Raw genomic sequence first — 21,714 nt, 5'->3', positions numbered from 1 at the left:
TTTTATGAGAAAAGGAAATATTTTTGACATGTCAATTCCCATAAGGATAAATTTTAACTGTAGGCTATATACATGGAACAACCCTGGGATTAGGAACACCTACCTTGTATCTACATTCACTGTCCAATTTATCAGCTCCACTGACTTTGTATTTCTATAGTTACTGTAGCCCACCTGTTTCTCTGCATACTTTCTTACCCTCATTTCACCCTGCTCTTCATTGGTCACTGTTAAAACATTCCCGCTTGTTGGTCCACCACGTAGATGTAAAGTCAGAGACAGTAGCTCATCTGTTGCTGCAGTTTGTGTTGGTCGTCCTCTAGTCCTTCATCAGTGACACAGAACACTGTCGGCTGATTAAACGGACAATGACTGTACATACAACACAGGTGTTCCTAATTCAGTGATCATTCCATGTGTATATCAGAGTATGATGTTTTTATTGCCATTATACAAAATGTTAATGTACTGATAATTTAATTAATTCATTCATTATCTGTAAGCACTTATCCAGTTCAGGGTCGTGGTGGGTCCAGAGCCTACCTGGAATCATTGGGCGCAAGGCAGGAATACACCCTGGAGGGGGCGCCAGTCCTTCACAGGGCAACACACACTCACACCTACGGACACTTTTGAGTCGCTAATCCACCTACCAACGTGTGTTTTTGGACTGTGGGAGGAAACCCACGCAGACACAGGGAGAACACACCAACTCCTCATAGAGAGTCACTCGGAATTGGACTCGAACCCACAACCTCCAGGTCCCTGGAGCTGTGTGACTGTGACACTAGCTGCTGCACCACCGTGCCTCCCCCTGATAATTTCAGATAATGTTTATTTGAAAACAAAATCCACAATAAAACAGATTGGTCAAAGAATTCACTTAAATTTTATTAAAAGCCAGGTCAAACATTAGAATACTGAAACGGCAATGCTTTTTATCTACTTTTTTTTTGTTCCATTTTGTACAAATCACAGTGGTTCAAAAAGTATTACAAAGAATTCATTAAAACGTTTTTGCAACAGCAGCAGAAAAAAACCCCCACAACATTCTGATTGTTGTCCTAAAATAAAAAAGCCCTTAATGTGTCACGTGTGTGCTCTTTTTTTTTTTCAGAACATTAATGGTAATTCTCCATAACAAATACAAGTTTAAAAAGATTAACAAGATTAACACAAAGTGCATAATGGTATAATAGTTGGGTATAAACAGAAAAAAAGGGTCACATTAAAGCCTTTGTAGACAGTTGCTGACCACTTTTTAGCATTGGAAAAGCCATGTTAGAAAGGAGAAATAAGGCTAAATCATCAGAAGGTGTGAGTGGTTACCAAAGCACATCTGTTATGTTAATATTGACCCCATTGAGAAAACGCTGGTTCTGTCTCAAGCGATAGAAATCAGTTTGTTTGTGACTGAACATCTTTTCCTAAGATGAAAATCATATTTGGAAGAAAGTGTTGGAAGGGGATCAAGACAAATTAGGCTGTGTTTTTATATTAAAACCCCCCAAAGCAAGAATCCTCTTTGAAAAGCCAAAATCAAGCAGAGTTTTAATGACCTTGTACTTTATGCACACAATAATTGGGACCTTATCATACAACCAAACCTTATTTATTTCAAACATATGCTGCATAATGCCTTAATTATAATGCTTTTGTGGTTACCCTTGATGTAGGACAGTTTTCATAAGGCTACATGTCACCTACATTAAAAAAAAATACAAATAATAATAAATACATAAAATCACAAAAAAAAAAATTCCTGCAGGTGAAATTTCACAAAAAGACAGCTATTTTCCAACGTAGAAATCAAGTTAGGAGGCATTGTTTGGAGACTGATGTTGTTTAGCTTAGCATAGAAGGAGCATAAAATCATTGAGGGGAAATATTTTAAATTAACTCACATTTAACTCAGGACCAGTGGTTACTAATCTTAATAAGCTTGACTTGATAAGCTCTGACATGTTACAAGCATTATGTCACTGTGACATGTGTGAACTATGTCCTTCTAGAATGTTTCATGACAAATTAGCTTTTTAGCAAATTAGCTTAGCGTTTAAAGACGTTGATGTAGCTCTGTCAGCTGCGAGAAAGGGCTTATGTACATGTCACGTAGTCTTAAGAACACTGTCCTGGAGCACAGAAGTATCAGATTTTGCTTGGGTACAACAGTACAAGGTAAAACTCAGCTGGATTTGTTTCTGCTGGCCTACAGAGGGCATCAGCCTCCTTTACAGTGAACACTGCAGGGTGGGCGTGTGAGCGTCCCACAGATCCACCTTTCTCTCCCACAGTCAGACCAGCATGACCACGGCTCTCAGGTTAAGTACGGATTCCACTCGGCTCAGCAAAACCAAGAGAGCAGGACCCCTCCGGTTTAAACGAGAACGCAGCGATAAGAAGACAGAACGGTAGACTTTGCTACATAATGTCCACAGGCACTGACAGTAGAAGAAGGAATACGGTGGTCAGCTGCCTGGTGTAAGAGTGTGTGAATGTCTACGTTACAATTATCCAACACCTAAAGGCATTTGTAAGAGGCCCCTCTTGAGAAAGGCAACAGGAGATTTTTTTTCTTTCGAAAATTAAAGGCACAGGCAATGCCAGGAGAGGACAGCTCGAGTTTTCTATTTTAGCTGATGAACTACTGAGCCCTATGGAACATTACTATTGCAACCTCTGGGGAACAATGGTGGAAAAAAGGAGATTTCTGACCAAGAACATTATGGAGGGGGGAAGAAACAATAAATAAATTAAAAAAAAGAACTGTACCACTGGTCATTGGGGATACCCCTCTAACCTAACACTCAAGTGAGCGATCCCTATTGTACACAGGCTCATGAAAGGAGAATAATTATCTAATGTCGAAGTGCATACCTGATTCTCAATACAAGCTTTACTCGAATACATGCAATCATGTTTTGCAGACCGTTCCTCATGCACATTTCGCTTGTAAACGTGCATCTCGTACAATGTTGCAATGTAAGATTCAAGGCAATCATTTCTGAATCAGAAAGAAATCTTAACTTCTTGTTTTACCCACAATTTGGACTAAAGTGCATAGGTTGTTTAGTAATTATATTGTGAACAAGGGCCTGTCAGTTGTTAGTGCTATTGAAGAGGTCTTCAAAACAACTCAAATCTTACACCATTTCCTTAATAACAAACGTTACTCGTAGTATTAATACAAAACCCATAAAACCTTCCCTGCACCACAAAAATACACCAACCCACCCCCACCCGCCACCAGTGTCCCAACATATCCAAAGTTAGCAAAGGCATAACATTAAAGCATGTGGTTAGTTTACAAAAACATCTGACCCTTCGTCCACAGACACTGAGCACAAACCGCACGGTGCTAAAAAAAACACGTCCATCAAGTTCAGGAAGAAAAGTCATAACATGCTACAAAATTGAACTATTTAAAAAACAAATAAACAAAAAAAAAACTTAAGAAACAGTCGATGCCATGCACCCCACAGGCCAACCCAATGCAAGGGCATACTGAAAGAACAAGAGAGAAAAATACAAATATCAAAGCGCTGTCTCACCCAAAGTCACCCAGGAGCTAACACCATAGATGTGTCAATGAGTTTGGCTTCTGCGTTAGTGGAATGAATGGAAGCTTGCATGTTATTCTCTGCAGTAAAACATGACATAGCTTTCATTAATCTAAACCATGCTGTCACATATGTACTATATCTATGTCAATATCCTGCTGAACATGGTGTAAAATATTTTAGATCTGTAGCCAAGATCGTTAAGACTCGTCGTTTGGGTCTTTAGTACAGTTCAAAAGTCTGAGAGCAATTTTTTTACATTTTCAATCATGTAATTATGAAGTAATCCACCTGGCCACCCCAAGCTCAGACGTCAATATCAGTTAACATGTTTACAATTACTAAGACTGTGAGAAGCAAAATATTCAACCAACCTGAAAGGTGTGGATGCTTGAAAGGAAGTCTCTTAAAGTCAGTCTGGGCTGTAATTTTAGTAAAAGGGTGGACACCGTAAATACTGATAATTTTATTTGAGGTTTAGTTGCTCTAGTTTTCTGTTAAATACGTATTCTTATTTTATTTGTGATTCAGAAAATGAACGACTCTTCTGGATATTAATAAATGAACGGCAGTTTCAAGTGTTTTCAAAAAAATGTTATAGTCAAATTATTTATTTCTGCAACGACTGAAGATCTTACTATTTTTTTTTTGTTCTTTCATTGCAAAGATCAGCCTCATTCACACCTGGGCCCAGTGAGATTCTCTCACGCATCTATTTCAGTAGCTGCTGATGATTCCAGCATGTCTCCAGAGAGGAGAAAGACTTCCACAACGTCTTCCGTTAGCTACCACAGACACCTGTGTGCAGCCTTTAGGCGGTGGGAAGAAAAAAAAATAATCAAAAAGCCAGAAATAGAGGAAAGTGCCAAAAAAAAAAAAAAAAGTTCACCCAACATTTTGCCGCATTCACATTCACTTCTAAAATGTCCAGAAATAGTCCTCCTGTAAGACACTACCTACGGAACCATGCTTCATTAGGAATGTAGCTCCCTTCTCAACACCATCTCGAGCAAAAGAACAACTCCAAAGAACAAAGGGGTCTATGCAATACACGTAACTGTGAATGAAAATGGAAACATTCTTTCACAGGCACTCTCTCGATTTGAAAGGCAGTTCCAAAACACGCCCCGTTCTCATGATTAGCTCAGCTAATTTGTAAAAAGGTAGAAAACCAACAGAATGTACAAGTACTCACTGAATGACAGTGCACTTTTGGATGTTGGAACCATGAGAAGTACTTCTACAGTTAGCTATGATACACTATATTATTACATCCACGACACATATCAGCTACTGCCACACATCCCAACTTCAATTTTGCTACAAGCCTTAAAACTCGATATTCATAAAGCTTCTTGGAAAAAAAGGAAATCTTTCTTTAACCAACACCTTTGTTTTCCTGAAAAGTCAGGAGTTTTGTTCATTTACGATTGTCACAAAAAAAAAATGTATATATAGAGAAGAGCAACAACTACGAGAAGTAAAGAACTGGATCGAAGAAATACTGTTACTGTTGCGGTTAGATATACTGAGCACCATTTTCTCTGCATGAAGTGGAAAGTGAGGCTCCAGCTGTGTGGCCTTACATTTCAGCTTTGTAAATAATACAGCACATAATACAGCAAACAGACTGAAAGATACACTACTCCACCACCAGCCCTCTAACGATTTTCTTTTCTGTCTATCTGCAGAGGTAGAAGACAGGAAGTTATACTGAGGATTGCTAATTTTGTTCTTAGCAGGGGAAGTGGGGTGAGAAATATCACAGCTTAGATTTGGTTACCAGGCAGATATTATAAGCTAAAGCAGTTAAAACTCTACCAGAAAAAAGAGAGAGAAAAAAACCTTGTTGACAACAATAGACAAGACAACTGCAGCTTAATTTACCTGTTGTTTGTATAGTTGCTCATATATTCCACAAAAGGGTACAATCGGGAAGCAAAACATATGCCCCTAGTGGCTTGGAGATGTAAAGGCAAGTACTTTGAGAAGAACAAATCCTTGCTAATGGTCAAAATGTGTTTAAAAACTCAAAACCCTAATCATAAATGAAGCTTTACTGACATTTGAGAATGTTACTACTCTCATGGCAGTGGTACAAAAAAAGCCCTAAATTCAAACCTTACTTGCTGTGAAGGTTTTTTTTTTTTTTCTCTGCGCTGTGTATTTTGGTGAAGCATTGTCATCATCTGAACAAGCCCGAGTTGTCGCTCTGGTGCTTTATCAGAGCCTTCTTGGGCGAATGACCTGAGCTATGCACCACTTGTTTATTTAGTGTTCTGTTTCGGGCCTTGGCCCACTTCATTAACAAGTCCTAGCAACAGGGATTCTTGAGTGGAGTTCCCCCACACAGCGCCTCACGGGAAAAAAAAACACACAAAAGAAACAAAAAAAAAAAAAAATTGCCATGAGGAGCCAATATGGGGCTTAGGGAAGATCCAAAACAGAAAATCATAGTGAGAATATAGGCAAATGTGGTTCATTACTGAGGCAAAAAGCATGAACCACAGCTCAACAGGATTTATTTTTCTAGTTTGAAGAGATAACAAATCCCTGCCGCTCTTTTAGTTGTTAGGTGCATTCAAAGCATAAGGTATTTTGCAGCTTTCAAAAAAATAGGTTTCACAGAAGAAGCTCATCGCAACTGCACCATGCACTATGCATGCTTGGGTGCCAGCACCTAGGCCTGGTGCAGGGTTTCTGTGTATGTGTGTGTGTGTGTGTGTGTGTGAGAGAGAGAGAGAAAATTTTGCAGTTCGTGTATAACAATAACAGTCTTAGGAGGTGAAGGCAGACCATATGCCAAGACGACATTCCCTACATGGTGTTGTGGTGAGGCCTCAAACTTTGCTGGATTAGCACAGTGAAACGCACAACACAGAGTAAGAAAGATCTGACGCTTTCTCTCAACCTTCTTCCATTCCACAGGCTCTGGTGGGGGCCACAGCTTTTTTTTTTTGTTGCCTCAGGCCGATTTAAAAGCCTGACTTAAAGAGGGAAGGCTGGAGCTCTGAGGCGAAGTGGCCCCAGACTAATGTCCAGCAACCAGGATGGACAAACTGGACACAGACAGGGCTCCCCAAACTTGGCTGCATGCCTCGAAGCCAAGGCGGGGTGAGGAGTTTGGGGAGGGGACTGATGGACAGGGGGCGTGGCCTCAGGATATATGGGGTGCTGAGGAGGATGGGTGTCTCCAGAAGCACCAGCCTCGCTTGGTGTGCTGCTTGCGCAGGATCTCCTCCTCACGCTCGCGCTCCTTCTTAGAGCGGTTGTAGCGATCCTCCTCCTTCAGGAACCAGACAGGCGGCCAGCGCTGCTTCTCAAAGTGCCTCTGGTTCTCTGTAGGAGACATTGGAGGAGACACTCAGATGACAGTAGAGTTGAGGACAGATACAATATTCGTACAGAAATTGAAATCATATTTTAATTTATTTAATTTTCTTTCAAAATCAAATTGGGGTGTCACACACTCTTTGGGATGCATTTTGGTGAAAAACATTGGCTGAAATTGTACTAACACAATTGACAAATTCAATATTGGCAAAATACTTATTTTGAAATTATTTGTTTTCTTCAGGCTCATGTGTTTGTTACATAAAATTATTTCATATAATCATTCATTCATTCATTGTCTGTAACCGCTTATCTAGTTCAAGGTCGCAGTTATTTGATGTACAGGGGGTCCTCGACTTACGACGTTGATCCGTTCCTACATCGCGTCGTAAACTGATTTTCGGTGTAAGTCAGAACATTCGTACATACTGTACGTAAATAACATACTGTATGCACTTATCCTATCCTCACACCTATCCTCCTCGGTCCCGAGCTGCGTAACCGTGTATTCTTCCACCGCGCCACGCACACCAAACACGAAGTTCACGTTACGACGTTTACGACGCAAAACCATTTAAGTCGAAACAAGGCTTTATACAGTAAATGGGAGATGAGTCGTACCACGAAACATCGTAACTCGGGACTGACGTAACCAGAGGACCTCCTGTATTTTATATTTTAATTTATTGTTCGAATCATTTCTTTTTTTTTCAGCTGATTGTGTCCTGAATTGTTTTAAATTACGCATATTTTTTGCATGATTAACTGCTTTTGACTGGAATTTAATTTAATGAAAGTGTTCTCCTTTCATATACAGGCTTCTGTGTATGCATGTCAAAGAGGATTTAGTGGACAATTACCTGAATATAGGCAAGGGAACAAGTCAATAATTAAAAATGCACACATTTCAGATCTGTACCTGGAGACATGGCTTTCATGTCTTTGGGGAACTTGCGACACACACTGTTGTAGTTGGTGCAAATGTGGTGCAGACACCAGGCTGAGAGCTGTTTGGCATTGTGGAACTATGGAAGATAGAAGGAAAAGGAGATGAAGTAGAGTTGGCACAAGGCATCAAACAGTGATTTCCAACAATGGGGCTCATTTGAAAGGCAATATCTGATCATCCTTTGAACTGGAATTAGAGTGAGCTATGAATAAATGGTAATTCAGGGGATTATTGTGTTCCCTTTGTTACCTAGCCACTTCAGTATTCAAATCAGTGTGTTTAACTGAATAATAGGGCTTTGTCCGTTAAATAAGATCTGTATAGCCATAGAGATAAATTAAATAGATTACCTGGGCCAACTCTAGGTAAGCCAGCACCTGTCCATCAATGTCTGCTCCTTTAACAGCCCACTGCAACAGTTCTTCAACTGCATGTTGCTCTGTGGAACGCAACAACACACCGTCATACAGACGTTAATGTGTAAGCCTTAAGCTTAATGCTCAAGCTCAAACAATATGGCAGTTAACATGCTGGTTAAACTGTTGGTGCATGGAATGTAAATTAGCTTTATAAACCATTTTTTTCAAATTTTTGAGACGTAAAACACGATGGAAAATATTCTTTCCATTTCTCCATATTTTTGTTGAGGATCTTGTTTAGTCAGAGTTGATATGAATCACGTACCTGAATCTAACATCTCTAAAACATAGCTTTGACTTATTAAAACAGCAGGGACAACTTTCAGAGGTTTAAACAGCTGTAGTTGTATAGTCTAAATGTTGCTCTATGGATCTGAGTGTAGTTAATGTCTAAATCCAGGATGAAGGGTGTATGATTTCACACTTATTAAGTACATAAAACATCACCTGTTCAGTCGGTTAGAAAAGACAACAGCAATTATAACACAGTTTTAAATATCAGTTGCATTTGTACCATAGCACTTTATCCTGTGTAGCAGTTGCTTGTTATTTGCTTGATAGGTAGCTATATTCCAGTACAGTGGAACCTCTACCTACGAACTTGATCTGTTCCATGACCCGGTTCGTAAGTGGAAAAGTTCGTTTCTCGAGTCAATTTTCCCCATTTAAAATAATGGAAAAGCAATTTTAACGCGTTCCAGCCCCCACCCCGAGAGTCACCCTTTTTGCACTGACATATGTTTACAACACTCTCAAATTAGTAAAAAAAAATACATGCAGCGTTACTAAAAATAAAACAGAAATACAGTGGTAACAGTAATAAAAAAGAAATAATAAAGTTTTAAGTGGTTACACATCGCTACCTTGAAGACGTGACGACTGGCTGGAGGAGTAACACAGGCACTGGCTGTATGACGGGAGGTGGGGGGTGGGTGGAATAACGGAGAGTAGGCAGTGAATGTGGGGAGACGAAGCGTAGATACGGCTTAACTTAGGACTAATTTCGATGTCTGCTATTCACACTAATGCTAAATTGCTAAAACTACAATGTGCTAATCTTAAAAGCTCACTCAAGTCAGTGGCCATTTCCAGCCGCCAGCTCGGAGGAGACTCGCGTTTCTACAGTCATAGTTAGTTGGTGGAGGCAAAAAATATTCAAATGCCCGGTTCATATCTTGGAAAGTTTGTTAGTATAGGCGTTCGTTAGTAGAGGTTCCACTGTATACGATAAATATGGTCCAGGGTGGCTGCTAATTACCTAAACAAGACGTACCTGTGAGAGCCACTAGACGCGGCAGGCAGAGACGGTTTGCCAATATTATAAGGTCCATTGGCTCCAGCTCAGGACAGGGGGTCAGAAAGCCACAGTACAGATATTCCAGCACGGCTCTCATACAGGCCATACTCGTGTTGGGGATGGACACCTGAAGAGAGGGAAATTAGACAGAAAGAAATATCCACTGTTACCCAAGTGCTCAAATCTGCATAAATTTTAAGGGTCACCAAAACAACTGAAGAAAAATAGGACATTATGAATGCATGAGAGGAATCTTTGGGAACAGTTCATGACGGGTGCTGCTGGATGTTTATTCATAGCTCAGCTCCAGGATATGGAAACTTGAGAGGCAGATTTATCCAGTGATGAAGCAATCTGCTTTCCACCTCTCCCCTACGGAGGCCTGCGTGGTCTTGGCAGCGGCCCATGAGAGAGGGCCTTCATGTGGATTCTGTTGGACTTGAAATGGGTGGGCAAATGGTCAAGGCAGCTGAGGAGGGAGGTATATGTGATGGAAAGGGCCCACACAGGAAAAAGCTGGGGAGAGGGCAGGGAAGGCCATGGCCAGTGGCCTCCACGTGGGGTCTTTCATCCTTCAGGAGATAAAAGCACTGCATGAAACTGTTGGCGCTTTCAACTCCAAGCTCTGGACAAACAACCATGTGGGCTTGTCGCTATGGGAGACCTGGCCTCTGCGTACATGAGCGCCAACAAAGCCAGCCCACGGGACGATAACGTTGTCATATTGTAGCGTAGGACACAGTGCGCTTTGCAGATCTTGCCCACGCAGAAGCAACACTTTTGGAAGGGGAAAACGAGTGAATCTGGATTAAACTTGTGTGATCTGCTAACACCCCCACCCCGGAAACCACATGACATCATCTGCCCATATTCCTACCCGATTTACACCCAAAATCACATAGCCCAAAGGTCAAAGGGAGGAGGGCTTTTCTCTGTGCACTTGCTTTTGGCTCAGAGGTAAGTGCAAACAAAGGCACGCTTATTCCACCAGCTCCAAGTAACGGCCAAGGAATTAAGAGGGAGCTTTTAGAAGGGACAAAGAGAGTGCCGGGCCTACAGATTCAACCACGGCAATCTTCTCTTCATGCTGTCACTTTTCCTCGAGCCCAACAGTGGCTCCTCTGTAAATTAGGGCAGGACACAGAGGGTTTAATTGCCTCTGCTCAAGGACCAAGAGCTTCACAGCAGTCCGGGGAGCAGAGCCACTCCAGTGGCCATCACTGCTGCTGGCACCACAATGACAACCACTGGCTTGCCAAATAGATCTTTAGAGAAGACACCAGCTTCATCCTGCCTCTGCAACTGTCCTACATCAAAGATGTTAACATTATATAAATGACTGGCCATGGTTCAAATGGGGGCGGCACAGTGGCTCAAGAGCTAGTGTCGCTGTCTCACAGCTCCAGGGTCCTCCCCCCAATGTCTGCGAGGAGTTAGGTGTGTTCTCTCCGTTCCTGTGTGGGTTTCCTCCCACAGTCCAAAAATCTATGCTGGTAGGTGGACTGAATTTTGCTTTAAGAACGTGCGAGTGACTGGGTGAGGCTGTGATGAATTAGCGCCCCTGTGATGGACTATGTTCCTGCCGTGCAACCCAGTAATTCCAGGTATCAGTGAAGCATCATGATTTTAAAGCTCTATTATTTTAAAATAAAAACATTATGTAATGTTCCTTTAATTCAGATTTCTGTTTATTTAACACAGAATCTTTAAGAAAGCTGTAATTTAAAAAATATATCAGTCACTTCATAAGATATGTGCTGACAGAAGAGGCCAGATGATTCCTCTAGTCTGAAAGGGCAAGTGACACAACAGCTCAGGGGTCCTTCTGAAGCCTCAGGAGTGCCCCACACCTGCCTGACTCTGGACCAATTAGCAGAATGTCAGTCTGGCTGTGACCTCTAATTAAGACTAAAGGGCAGAGTTAAGATGTACACCAGGAACACAGCAGGTAGCTTCCTGTCAAAGATCCAAAACCATGTTATAGAAGTACTTTAAAAAGATAATGATGTAAGCAGCCCCTTGAGCTTTGACCTATAAAGGGTGATGGCCATTATCAGAATATTAAACACAGTATTATTCATTACTGAATGCATTATGAGCAATTGCATTGATTTGGTGTCCTGTTTAGGAAAGTAAAGTGCCAATGAAGAACCATAAAAAACAATCAAAAAAGGAACTGTCATAAGAGGAAACTGGGTCAAGGGACAAAGCTACAAAGAATATAAAGAGGAACAGGTGGCCAGCGACTAAAAAATGAGACTAGCCTCAGTCTGTATCACGTTAAATCTCGTTCTACTTAACCTCCATTTTTTTTTTTCACTTCATCTGCCAGGTTTTCACAGCTGAGCATCTGAGCTTCCTCTCACTCTCGCACATATCAGCTCTGCTTTCACATACAGGCTGTCAGCGAGAAGCTTTTCAGCGCCTGAGCGGTGGCCGTATGTTCACAGAGCAAGCAGTCACATAAAGTGTAACCAACAGAAAGAGATACAGGAGCTCTGCCTTTCAATCACATTACGGCTTGAACTTCAGAGCGCTGATATTTCAACTAATGTTACTCATTAAAAAACTGGTGGGCACAATAGACAAATTCATCCATGTTCTCTTAGACAAAGTGTGATGCGTGGTAGTGTGAAGAAATCATCCATAGAAGGAAGTGGTAGCTTTCAGGAGCTTGGAGTTATATATAGCTAGAGCTAGACTTGGGCACGGCATTAAATTGGGCTAGAAAATACAACATTCAAACTTTCCAACACAGAACATTCAGTTCCCCCTCCAAAGTCTCAGACACAACAGTGCTGCTTGGAGTTTTTAAACATGGCGCCCATTCACTGTCCACTTTATACATTCAAAAACAATGTCATGAGTGTTTGATCAAAGGTTAATAACTATTCTATATACCACTACATACTATGTTCCGCAGTCCATGCACTGAATACCTTTTAATCTTAGTGCATTAATGCCTCATTAATCAGTTTGAACACTCCAGAACCTGCGCTATATATGTCATGCATCTCTGCAAGTAAAGACTGTGAAATAGATTTAGTTTAGATGCTGCCACCTAGTGCGCATATTCACATTATGTTAATTATGGTGGCTGGCATCTGAAAATAACGCCCACACCTTTACGTGAATCTTGTATGTGTATAAACCAGTATGCGATTGCTAGGATGAACCATTCCTAAAAATGACTGGGCCTCTTGTCTGGCTTATATCGCTCTTATTCATCTAGCTCCCATGCTTCACGAAATGATTATTCTGCATACAATGATGACAAATGGGTGGGTCGAATGCTGTCACTAAAATGTCTGTTTACAGCTATGTTTATCAGGTACATCTCTGCCACTTTTAAACCACTACTCCCAAGTAATCAACCTCTCAACCGCAGCTGCACAGCTGCAAAATCTGACAAACTCCATTTTACAGCTACTGCATTTCGCATGGGTGTGATTTGCTGTGACAAATCCATTTCTCTGTATTTGATTATTTTGCATATTAATCAGAGGGCCCTTACTTGTCAAAGTAGACAGCACTTCACCACAAAAAACACACCACTCTCTCACTGATGACAGAAGAGTGGCTTGTAAAATGATTATAACATAAACCTTCAAAATTGTATTCAAATCGTTTGTAAATCTGAAATACATGTCACTGCCTTAAAAGAACAATCTCCTCTTTTTTGCTCCTCTTTTTCCAACCTGCAGTTTTGTTTCCAAGGTTGCCAAAACACAAAGCAAAAGACAGATTTATAAATAGATAAGAAAGTGGCACAGATGTGCCCGGGTATTGTGAGGTTATTAAAAATAACTGAGTCCAGTGTGAAAAACACGTGTTGCCTAACACAGATGCACTTCAAAATCCTAGCAGATTACTGCACAGAACTAGAATAGCAACACAGCGCTGCGATTGGTTGATCTGGGAAAGAAGCCACTTTGCTCTGCCAATTATAAAATGTTTTTCAATTCCATTTTGAAACCACTTGAGCGCACCTTTTGTGTGCCCTCCGTTTATTAGTGACTACGGGTGAACTGAATGGCACTTCTAAATAGTTGCAGCTCTTTAGGCCTCTGAGCGGCATTATGTCTTGTTATGCAATGTCCCGTGTTTTGCTTGCCACATAGACAGCTACAAGGTCTAGATCTATTCAAACCATTCTAAAAATAGAGCTTGATTCGCTGCAGCCAGTTGCCACAGTGGCTTATGCCAGGCAGACAGTGAGAGGCTCAAATGAAGTCCTGCTGAGCGTCTACGTCTGGCTCCACGTCATTGTTATTGACCAGTGAGTGGTACATCCCCAAGTGTGCCGTCAGTAGCCAACAAAAGTTACAAGGTGAGTACTAGCGAGTCTTTTTTCTGGACTTAATTTGGAACTTTAATATAATAATCACAACATTTGTGACATCAAGAATGAATGACAACAAACTGATCCTTCAGTTTGTTCTACTAGTTGGGCCTACAAGAATAGTGGTTCTGGGACAACAACTTTTCTAAAGCGTGAACGCACATAAACAACAATGTACCAAATCCAGAGGAGACCACTATATGATGTATATGGCTGTGAGCAGAATTAGACAAGGAGGTAACGGATGGTAACAGACGTGCTCTGCACCAGAGCAAGCCCTGCTCACCTCATTTATGTCTGTTTTAACCTGAGCTAGTATAAGTAATAAATATTTTTCCAGCTCTTGGGCACGATAATGGAGATAGTAATATCGCTGCACAAAAATAGACAATTCAGTTGATATGTCTCTGATATTTTGATGGGTGGTGTCCTTTATTTTAGATTCCCTCATAATGGTTAACTATTAAAAATGGTTATATTAATTTGTATTTAAAAGAATTCATGAAAATGTTCAACCCTATTGTAATGCCTCATGAAGCTTTGGCTTCCTGCCTTCTAATAACTTGAGGTCCTGTTCTCTACTACTTCAGAAACATCTTTAAGTATCTTTAGGCGATGCTGTCAGAATCGAAAAGTGACCAGCATCTTATTTCTTGCATCCGTTCCTGGTCTCACTGTAAGTTAAGCTCTGTGTAATGTCTGTAATGCTATACATGGTGATCCTATTCTCTTGCTGTTCAATGGGTCAGGATGCCTTGAGATCCTCCAGCATGGCTCTGAACTCTGGCCCTGTCCTGGGGCTCTGCCCTTAGGGAGTTCATCTTTCCTGAACTTGAGCTGACAGCTGGTTGTCTAGGGAAACTGGAGAGCAAGGAATACTGACCTGGATACACGTATATGTAATGTTTTAGAATGGAATACTGTGAAATCTAACCTGACTAATAAGATGCTAAATTCATGAGAGATCATTTTCATATGTTGGTAATGCTGATCCACATCAAGGCAGTCAAGGCCAAGAGGGATGTGAAAAGCAAAGCCATGCAAGTAACTAGATGTCACCGTATAAATAAAAGAAAGCGGAAGGCATAGCATTGTGTACGTATAAGGATGCGCTCAAGTTTCATTTGATCATATTTGATAGTAAAATGAGTGCACACTGTTTCTTCCGTGGTAAATATATATTATAAATTTGTATATAATTGTTGGACATACTTGGGCGGCACGGTGGCGCAGCAGGTAGTGTCGCAGTCACACAGCTCCAGGGGCCTGGAGGTTGTGGGTTCGATTCCCGCTCCGGGTGACTGTCTGTGAGGAGTTGGTGTATTCTCCCCGTGTCCGCGTGGGTTTTCTCCGGGTGCTCCGGTTTCCTCCCACAGTCCAAAAACACACGTTGCAGGTGGATTGGCGACTCAAAAGTGTCCATAGGTGTGAGTGAATGTGTGTGAGTCTGTGTTGCCCTGTGAAGGACTGGCGTCCCCTCCAGGGTGTATTCCCGCCTTGCGCCCAATGATTCCAGGTAGGCTCTGGACCCCCCGCGACCCTAAATTGGATAAGCGGTTACAGATAATGGATGGATGGATGTTGGACATACTTTAACAAAGTGAACATTCACTTCACATATTTAGAGGAGTAAAAACATCTAATATACTGCAATAATAAAGTGTTAAATCTATTTTTGTTTAGTTAGTTTATGATATTTTATATTTTCCAGTCATCGTAATAACAACCCTTTACAGCTTAGTTAGTAAGGGGACCATTACGGTCACTCCTCAACCCAAACTCCACCTAAGAGCTCAGCCACTGGCTAATGACATGCTGAATTCCATGTTTTCATTGGCTCACTAGCACCACACAGGTGCAGAACACACACACAAAAAAAAAGAACACTTAAGAAATAAGACAAAATGTCCGCACAGTGCTTTACCAAAGACGCTTCAGTGACTTATCGCAGTGTTTCCTGCTCTGCAGTCTTCATTCATACTCAAATGCCTCGTGTAGTCTCAGCTAAAAATGAAAGCTAGGTTCAGGGAGGAAATGATTTGTGCTTCCAGCTCAGGAAACAACAGAACATGCACACTTCCTGCCAAAGCAGTCTAAACTATGCACCTAAACAAAAACAGATGACGGGTCACATGGAGGCCACCTCATATAGTCTGGGATTCTATTTAATCATTGCTTTGTCAAGTACAATCACAGTAAATGGGTAAAACCATAAACCGCCACGAGATGTGTAAAAATATACAATAAAATACACTGGTATGTAAACTTGCATGCTGTTGTTGGTACATTTATTTTATCAGTTTCAAAATTTGGAACCAAAGCTCTTTGTGTGTCATTTTACTAATACACAAACTTCAGGGGTTGGACAATGGAAGTGAAACACCTGGTTTTAGACCACAAGAATTTATTAGTACGGTGTAGGGCCTCCTTTTGCAGCCAATACAGCGTCAATTCGTCTTGGGAATGATATATACAAGTCCTGCACAGTGGTCAGAGGGATTTGAAGCCATTCTTCTTGCAGGATAGTGGCCAGGTCACTATGTGATGCTAGTGGAGGAAAACGTTTCCTGACTCGCTCCTCCAAAACACCCCAAAGTGTCTCAATAATATTTAGATCTGGTGACTGTGCAGGCCATGGGAGATGTTCAACTTCACTTTCATGTTCATCAAACCAGTCTTTCACCAGTCTTGCTGTGTGTACTGGTGCATTGTCGTCCTGATACACGGTCTTACTGGTGCATTGTCGTCCTGATACACGGTCTTACTGGTGCAATGTGTAATTAATGACGATTGGCCACCAGGCTGGTCCAATTTAGCCATGAAACCTCCTAGTTTCAGTTTCATTGTCTAACCCCTGTATATACTATACACATCTCTTGACACTATGTGGGAAGACAGAAGCTGAAGCCACTTCCTGTTATATTATGTTATGTTATTGCCATTAAATGCTGTACCTCTAAAGAGTTCAGCTGGGGAAACCATTCAAAATATTTAACTCCACCAGTATGGCTACACTTGACTGAAGAAGTGCAGCAGTTAACAGCAGAAACTGGGTGGTATCTATAGTGACCTATCTGCCAGATGTTGTCTAAAAACATCTGGTCAAATGGCACAAAATCTAAATTTATGAAGTTTTAATTAATTAATCATTGGAAAAATGTACCATCTGTCTGAATTCTCATTTTTTTTTCTTTTAAGGGTCTTTATATCATTATCAAAAGAAGTCTGAGAACAAACTGAGAAACGGTAGCGACAAAGCTTACAAAAGAAACCGTGTTTTCTAAAGACACCATATAAAGGTGCCATGGCAGGTCTTTTTGTATGTGTTAATAAAAGCAAAATCCACAAGCTCTCACGCAACAGTGCCTTTTAAATGCACCACAATCCACTGGCAATATGATCCTCTAGGGAATACTGTACTCCCTGTGGGCCGTCTACTGCTTCAATCATAGTGCAGCTCCTTAATGCTCTCAGCAGTGCTTCAAGACCTCCAAACTAGACAAGTTCATTCAAGAGACAGATGCCTCTCATTCCTTCCTCTGACAGACTTTCAGGAGCATAGACATAAAGCAGACATCTCTCTGCAAGCAGACTGTGTGCGTGTGGTGTGTGTGTTCCCACTGGCCCGTGACCTCCTCTTGTTCGTTCTGAACTGCTTCAGTGGAGCCATGAGCCCAAGCGCTCGCCTCAGAAGGTCGCAGAGTCCAGCAGGCTGCACCACTCATCCATATGGATGTGATGATCTCCTGCTGCTGGAAATGCAATGTGGGTCAGGTTGCCGTGGCGGCGGCCTACTTTCAAGTACCTGTACTAGTTCTCTTTGAGCCCCTGGGAACAGCAATCCAGGATAAAGATGGCCTTGTCTAATCACTGGCTTCATAGGAATGTTCAACCAAACTCATGCCACTGACATCTTGGGGAAAGTTGAGCTTGAATACACGGTGGTCAAATTTCTAGTTAAAAGGAAATTATTCCAGATATTTCATCATATCTACAGAACTGAGAGACTGAAAATGTGATAGTAAACAAAGCCTGAGTGGCTTGATGGGAGGTGGTGCATCACAGGGAAATGTCCTGACTCATTTGTTTTAGAGGCATTAAACTGTGCAGACATCTGGTTCCTGTCTCCACTGTTGCAAACAGTTCTGACTATGTTTAGGAATAGAAAGTAGAGTATGGATGGTTTCCTGACATATTTACTGTTAAAAATATGAGATTACAAACTTTACAATTCTCCAGAAATCTTTGGATTTGGACTAAAGTGTACTGCCAATGGAGATTCACTATTAAAGCTAATAATCCAGGTATAAATCCCAGTTTTATTATATCCAGATGCTTAGCATTCAGTAGCTACATGGAAAGGAATGCTACGTGGACAAGCTATTCCTAAAAGCAATGTGAAACAAATAATTTACCTGACCATGGGTCCTGACCGTTAAATTATCATTGGGATGCAAATGTCAGCTTACTTCCTCAATGTAGCTCTCCATGAAAGACCCACGGAACATGGCGGCCATCCAATCACAGCTGGAGATTAGCAGAGGCTTGTGGGCCGGCAGGTAGCCATCATCCAATCGGAACACCACATCTAAAACCAGTCGGAAAAGAGCACACAGCTTGGCGTGTGTCACAGAGTCGGGGCTACAGAGGGGGAAGACAAACAGACGAACACAGAGAGACAGACGAAGAGACAAATAGACAGACAAACAAATAATAAATAGACAGATAGACAGGGCTTATAAGAAGACAGAAAACATTGAGGAAGGGCTCGGTATTTGGGGCTACATAATAATATAAATGTGCAGGAGAGTGACATTTATCTCGTTAAAAATCTGTGCTGTTTCCAATAAAAAGAAGCAATTATCAGAAACCAAAACTGCTTGCTAATTGGCAAATATATAATAAATGACACTTATGATTCATGATACACCACTGAGTTTTTCTGAGGAATGAGATAAAAGTACAAAAAAGAAGCCACATTTATAAATATTATAAAAATAAATATATAAATAAAGAATACAAACGTTGACTTACTATTTAACATACTGCATGGCACTAAATCCAGTTAATCAGGATTAAGAATGCTCTCTTTGAGATGAAACATGCAGTTGGTCAGTGTCATTTAAGTACAGACAATAAACAATATGCTTAGAGAAGCATATTGTGACGTAATGCGACATAAATTACAATGTTTAATGTTATCAGTTGTCTGAACTTTTAGCTTATTAAAATAATTACCAGCCATTATTGCTGCTCCAAATTAACGTGAAAAAAATTGCACACTAGAATTAGAACATAACTAGATTACGTACTAAAATGCACATTAAATATTTTGATCAAATGATTGCTTCATTTAAATATGACTTGCTTTCTAACATTTCAGTCGCTTAATTCAGATAACGAAGTAATGCATTGTTGAGTATTTCCCCACCAAATATTACGCAAATAAAAACGCTCAAGTAAATCGATAGCGCTGGCATAAGTAATGTAATAAACATTAATTGATTTATTGGATCTATACAGTAGTGTGTGTTACCCATCTAATTTACTGTTGCTGTTTTTGGTGCCCCTCCAAATGAATTTCAAATTAGTGACAGTTGGAAATGGAAAGTGCAGAAGTGAAAATGGGAAAAACGTCACAAAAAGCAGGTTAGGAGGGTTAGTAAAAGCACTATCAAACTGTAGTGAAAGACAAAGATGGATGAGTAGTTATTTCCCGATAGTAGAACACAAACATGCACACAGAGACATGAGCATTGCAGAAACAGCAACACAACACATAGCACATATACAAACAGCGCACATGGAACAGGAACAGAAACCTCACAAATAAAATATATTCTCACAGTGTAATACAACAAAAACATAACGGATTAACTTTATGGGAGAGAACAGAGTAAAGACATCACCAGTAACACTGCATTATACGCAATTCTATTCAAATTCCACTCTATAGGATTTGGAAATAGAACTGCAAGTCCCATATGTAAACATATTTGGCACATAATGCACTTTTATTCAGGATGAAAATGAGGCTGGACCCTCAAAGTACGCAGTAGTGCTTTATAAAAATAGACTACCTTAAGCGGCATGACATAAACACAGCTTTAGGATACATCTAGAATACATGGAGTCATATGAAAAGTTTGGGCATCCCCTGGTAAAGTTTTATGTTTTGTTCATTTCCTAATTTAAATGAACACATTCTCTAGAGAGAACAAACCTCTGAATACTGTAATGTGTTCATTTCAACTAAGAATACCAACAAAACATTTTGCATAGGACTTCAACAGCTGTTTGTGTAGCTTAATATATCTACCTCGACTGGCAAGCACTGAGCTAACAAGGTAATAGCGAGGCTGGAGGAAGTCGGCTGCCTACCAGCAAAGGTGCCCTTGCACAGACACTCTTTGATGCGATTGGCGCGGCGCACATGGAAGGCTTTGGTGATTTCCTGGTTCATGAAGCTCTCACGGTTCAGCACATTTGCCACCATCATGCGTAGGTCAAACACTTCCAGCAGCTCAGCAATTGTGGCCACTTGCATCAGGTCACCCCGGCCCTCATCCAGATGACCTGTGTACAGGTACTGCAGCACAGCCTGAACGAAAGAAAACATACTGTTGTAAAATGCATCTGATGCAAACCTATTCATTATAGAATACAACAAACTGGACACGCACACCCAGACAATTTCTTCACTAACCCTGTCTCTAAGGGAGAGTCCAGACACCCAGAGGAGAAAACTCATTTCAGCCGTTTGTACCCACGATCTCGTTCTTTCAGTCACTACCCAAAGCTCGTGGCCATAGGTGAGGGTTGGGACGTAGATTGAACGGTAAATCGAGAGCTTTGCTTTTCTGCTCAGCTCTCTCTTCACCACAACGGACCGGTACAGAGCCTGCATTACTGCTGACGCTGCATTGATCCGTCTGTCAATCTCCCGCTCCATCTTCCCCTCCCTCGTGAACAAGACCCTGAGGTATTTAATCTCCTCCACTTGAGGCAGGATCTCACTTCCAACCTGGAGAGAGCACTCCAGGAGGTCCCGGCTCGATGAAGCCAACAAGACCACATCATCTGCAAAAAGCAGACATGGAATCCTGAGACCACCAAACCGGACACCTTCCGCCACTTGGCTACGCCGAGAAATTCTGTCCATAAAAGTTATGAACAGAACTGGTGACAACAGGCAGCCCTGACGGAGTCCAACTCCGACTGGAAACCAGTCGAACTTACTGCCAGCCATACGAACCAGACTCCTGCTCTGTTTATACTGGGACTGGATAGCTCGTAGCAAAGAGCCCAGTACCCCATACTCCCCAAGCACCCCCCACAGAATACCCAGAGGGACACGGTCGAATGCCTTCTCCAGATCCACAAAACACATGTAGACTGGTTGAGCAAACTCCCACGGACCCTCCAGGATCCTAGCGAGGGTAAAGAGCTGGTCCTGTGTTCCACGACCGGGGTGGAATCCGCATCTGATCCTCGGTTACTGAAACTGGCTTTTGGAACATGGTAGTTTTGATCTTGTGAAACTTTCAAATCCAAACAGACAGGTTTATCATAATATTATACCTTTTTTATATAATTGTACAATTGTTAATTATTTGTGTGCTAGAGATGGCTGGTATACCAAATTTGTTATACTGTCTCAAAATATTAACACGGTATATGGTATTTCCGTGTGGTGGGGTTGGGGCCTGCACTGTCACGCTGCATGAGCCCATTTGTGAGAGAGCAAAGTTTAGTGAAAGGTGCTGGAGGAACAGAAACCTTCGAAAATAGTGAAATAAGATGGTTCTACACTG

At 41.3% G+C, this 21,714-nt stretch overlaps 1 protein-coding gene across 3 annotated transcripts in view; it reads right to left on the bottom strand.

The window, feature by feature from the left end:
• Positions 1–875: 875 nt before the first annotated feature.
• Positions 876–21,714, bottom strand: part of LOC136676577 (rho-related BTB domain-containing protein 2-like) — a 59,433-nt gene continuing 38,594 nt past the window's right edge. For all 3 annotated transcript variants that reach the window (XM_066653676.1, XM_066653677.1, XM_066653675.1), the window contains exons 6-11: positions 20,282–20,501; positions 18,370–18,488; positions 9,535–9,685; positions 8,193–8,281; positions 7,813–7,918; positions 876–6,899 (exon numbers count right to left, since the gene is read on the bottom strand). In XM_066653676.1, coding sequence (XP_066509773.1) covers positions 6,718–6,899; positions 7,813–7,918; positions 8,193–8,281; positions 9,535–9,685; positions 18,370–18,488; positions 20,282–20,501 — 867 coding nt within the window. In that variant the 3' untranslated portion in view covers positions 876–6,717. The remainder of the gene's footprint in view (positions 6,900–7,812; positions 7,919–8,192; positions 8,282–9,534; positions 9,686–18,369; positions 18,489–20,281; positions 20,502–21,714) is intronic.

Source organism: Hoplias malabaricus, chromosome X2 (assembly GCF_029633855.1).
Source record: "Hoplias malabaricus isolate fHopMal1 chromosome X2, fHopMal1.hap1, whole genome shotgun sequence".
Taxonomy (NCBI): domain Eukaryota; kingdom Metazoa; phylum Chordata; class Actinopteri; order Characiformes; family Erythrinidae; genus Hoplias; species Hoplias malabaricus.
The sequence above is the reverse complement of the archived record's forward strand: the minus strand, read 5'-3'. Positions and strand labels throughout refer to the sequence as shown.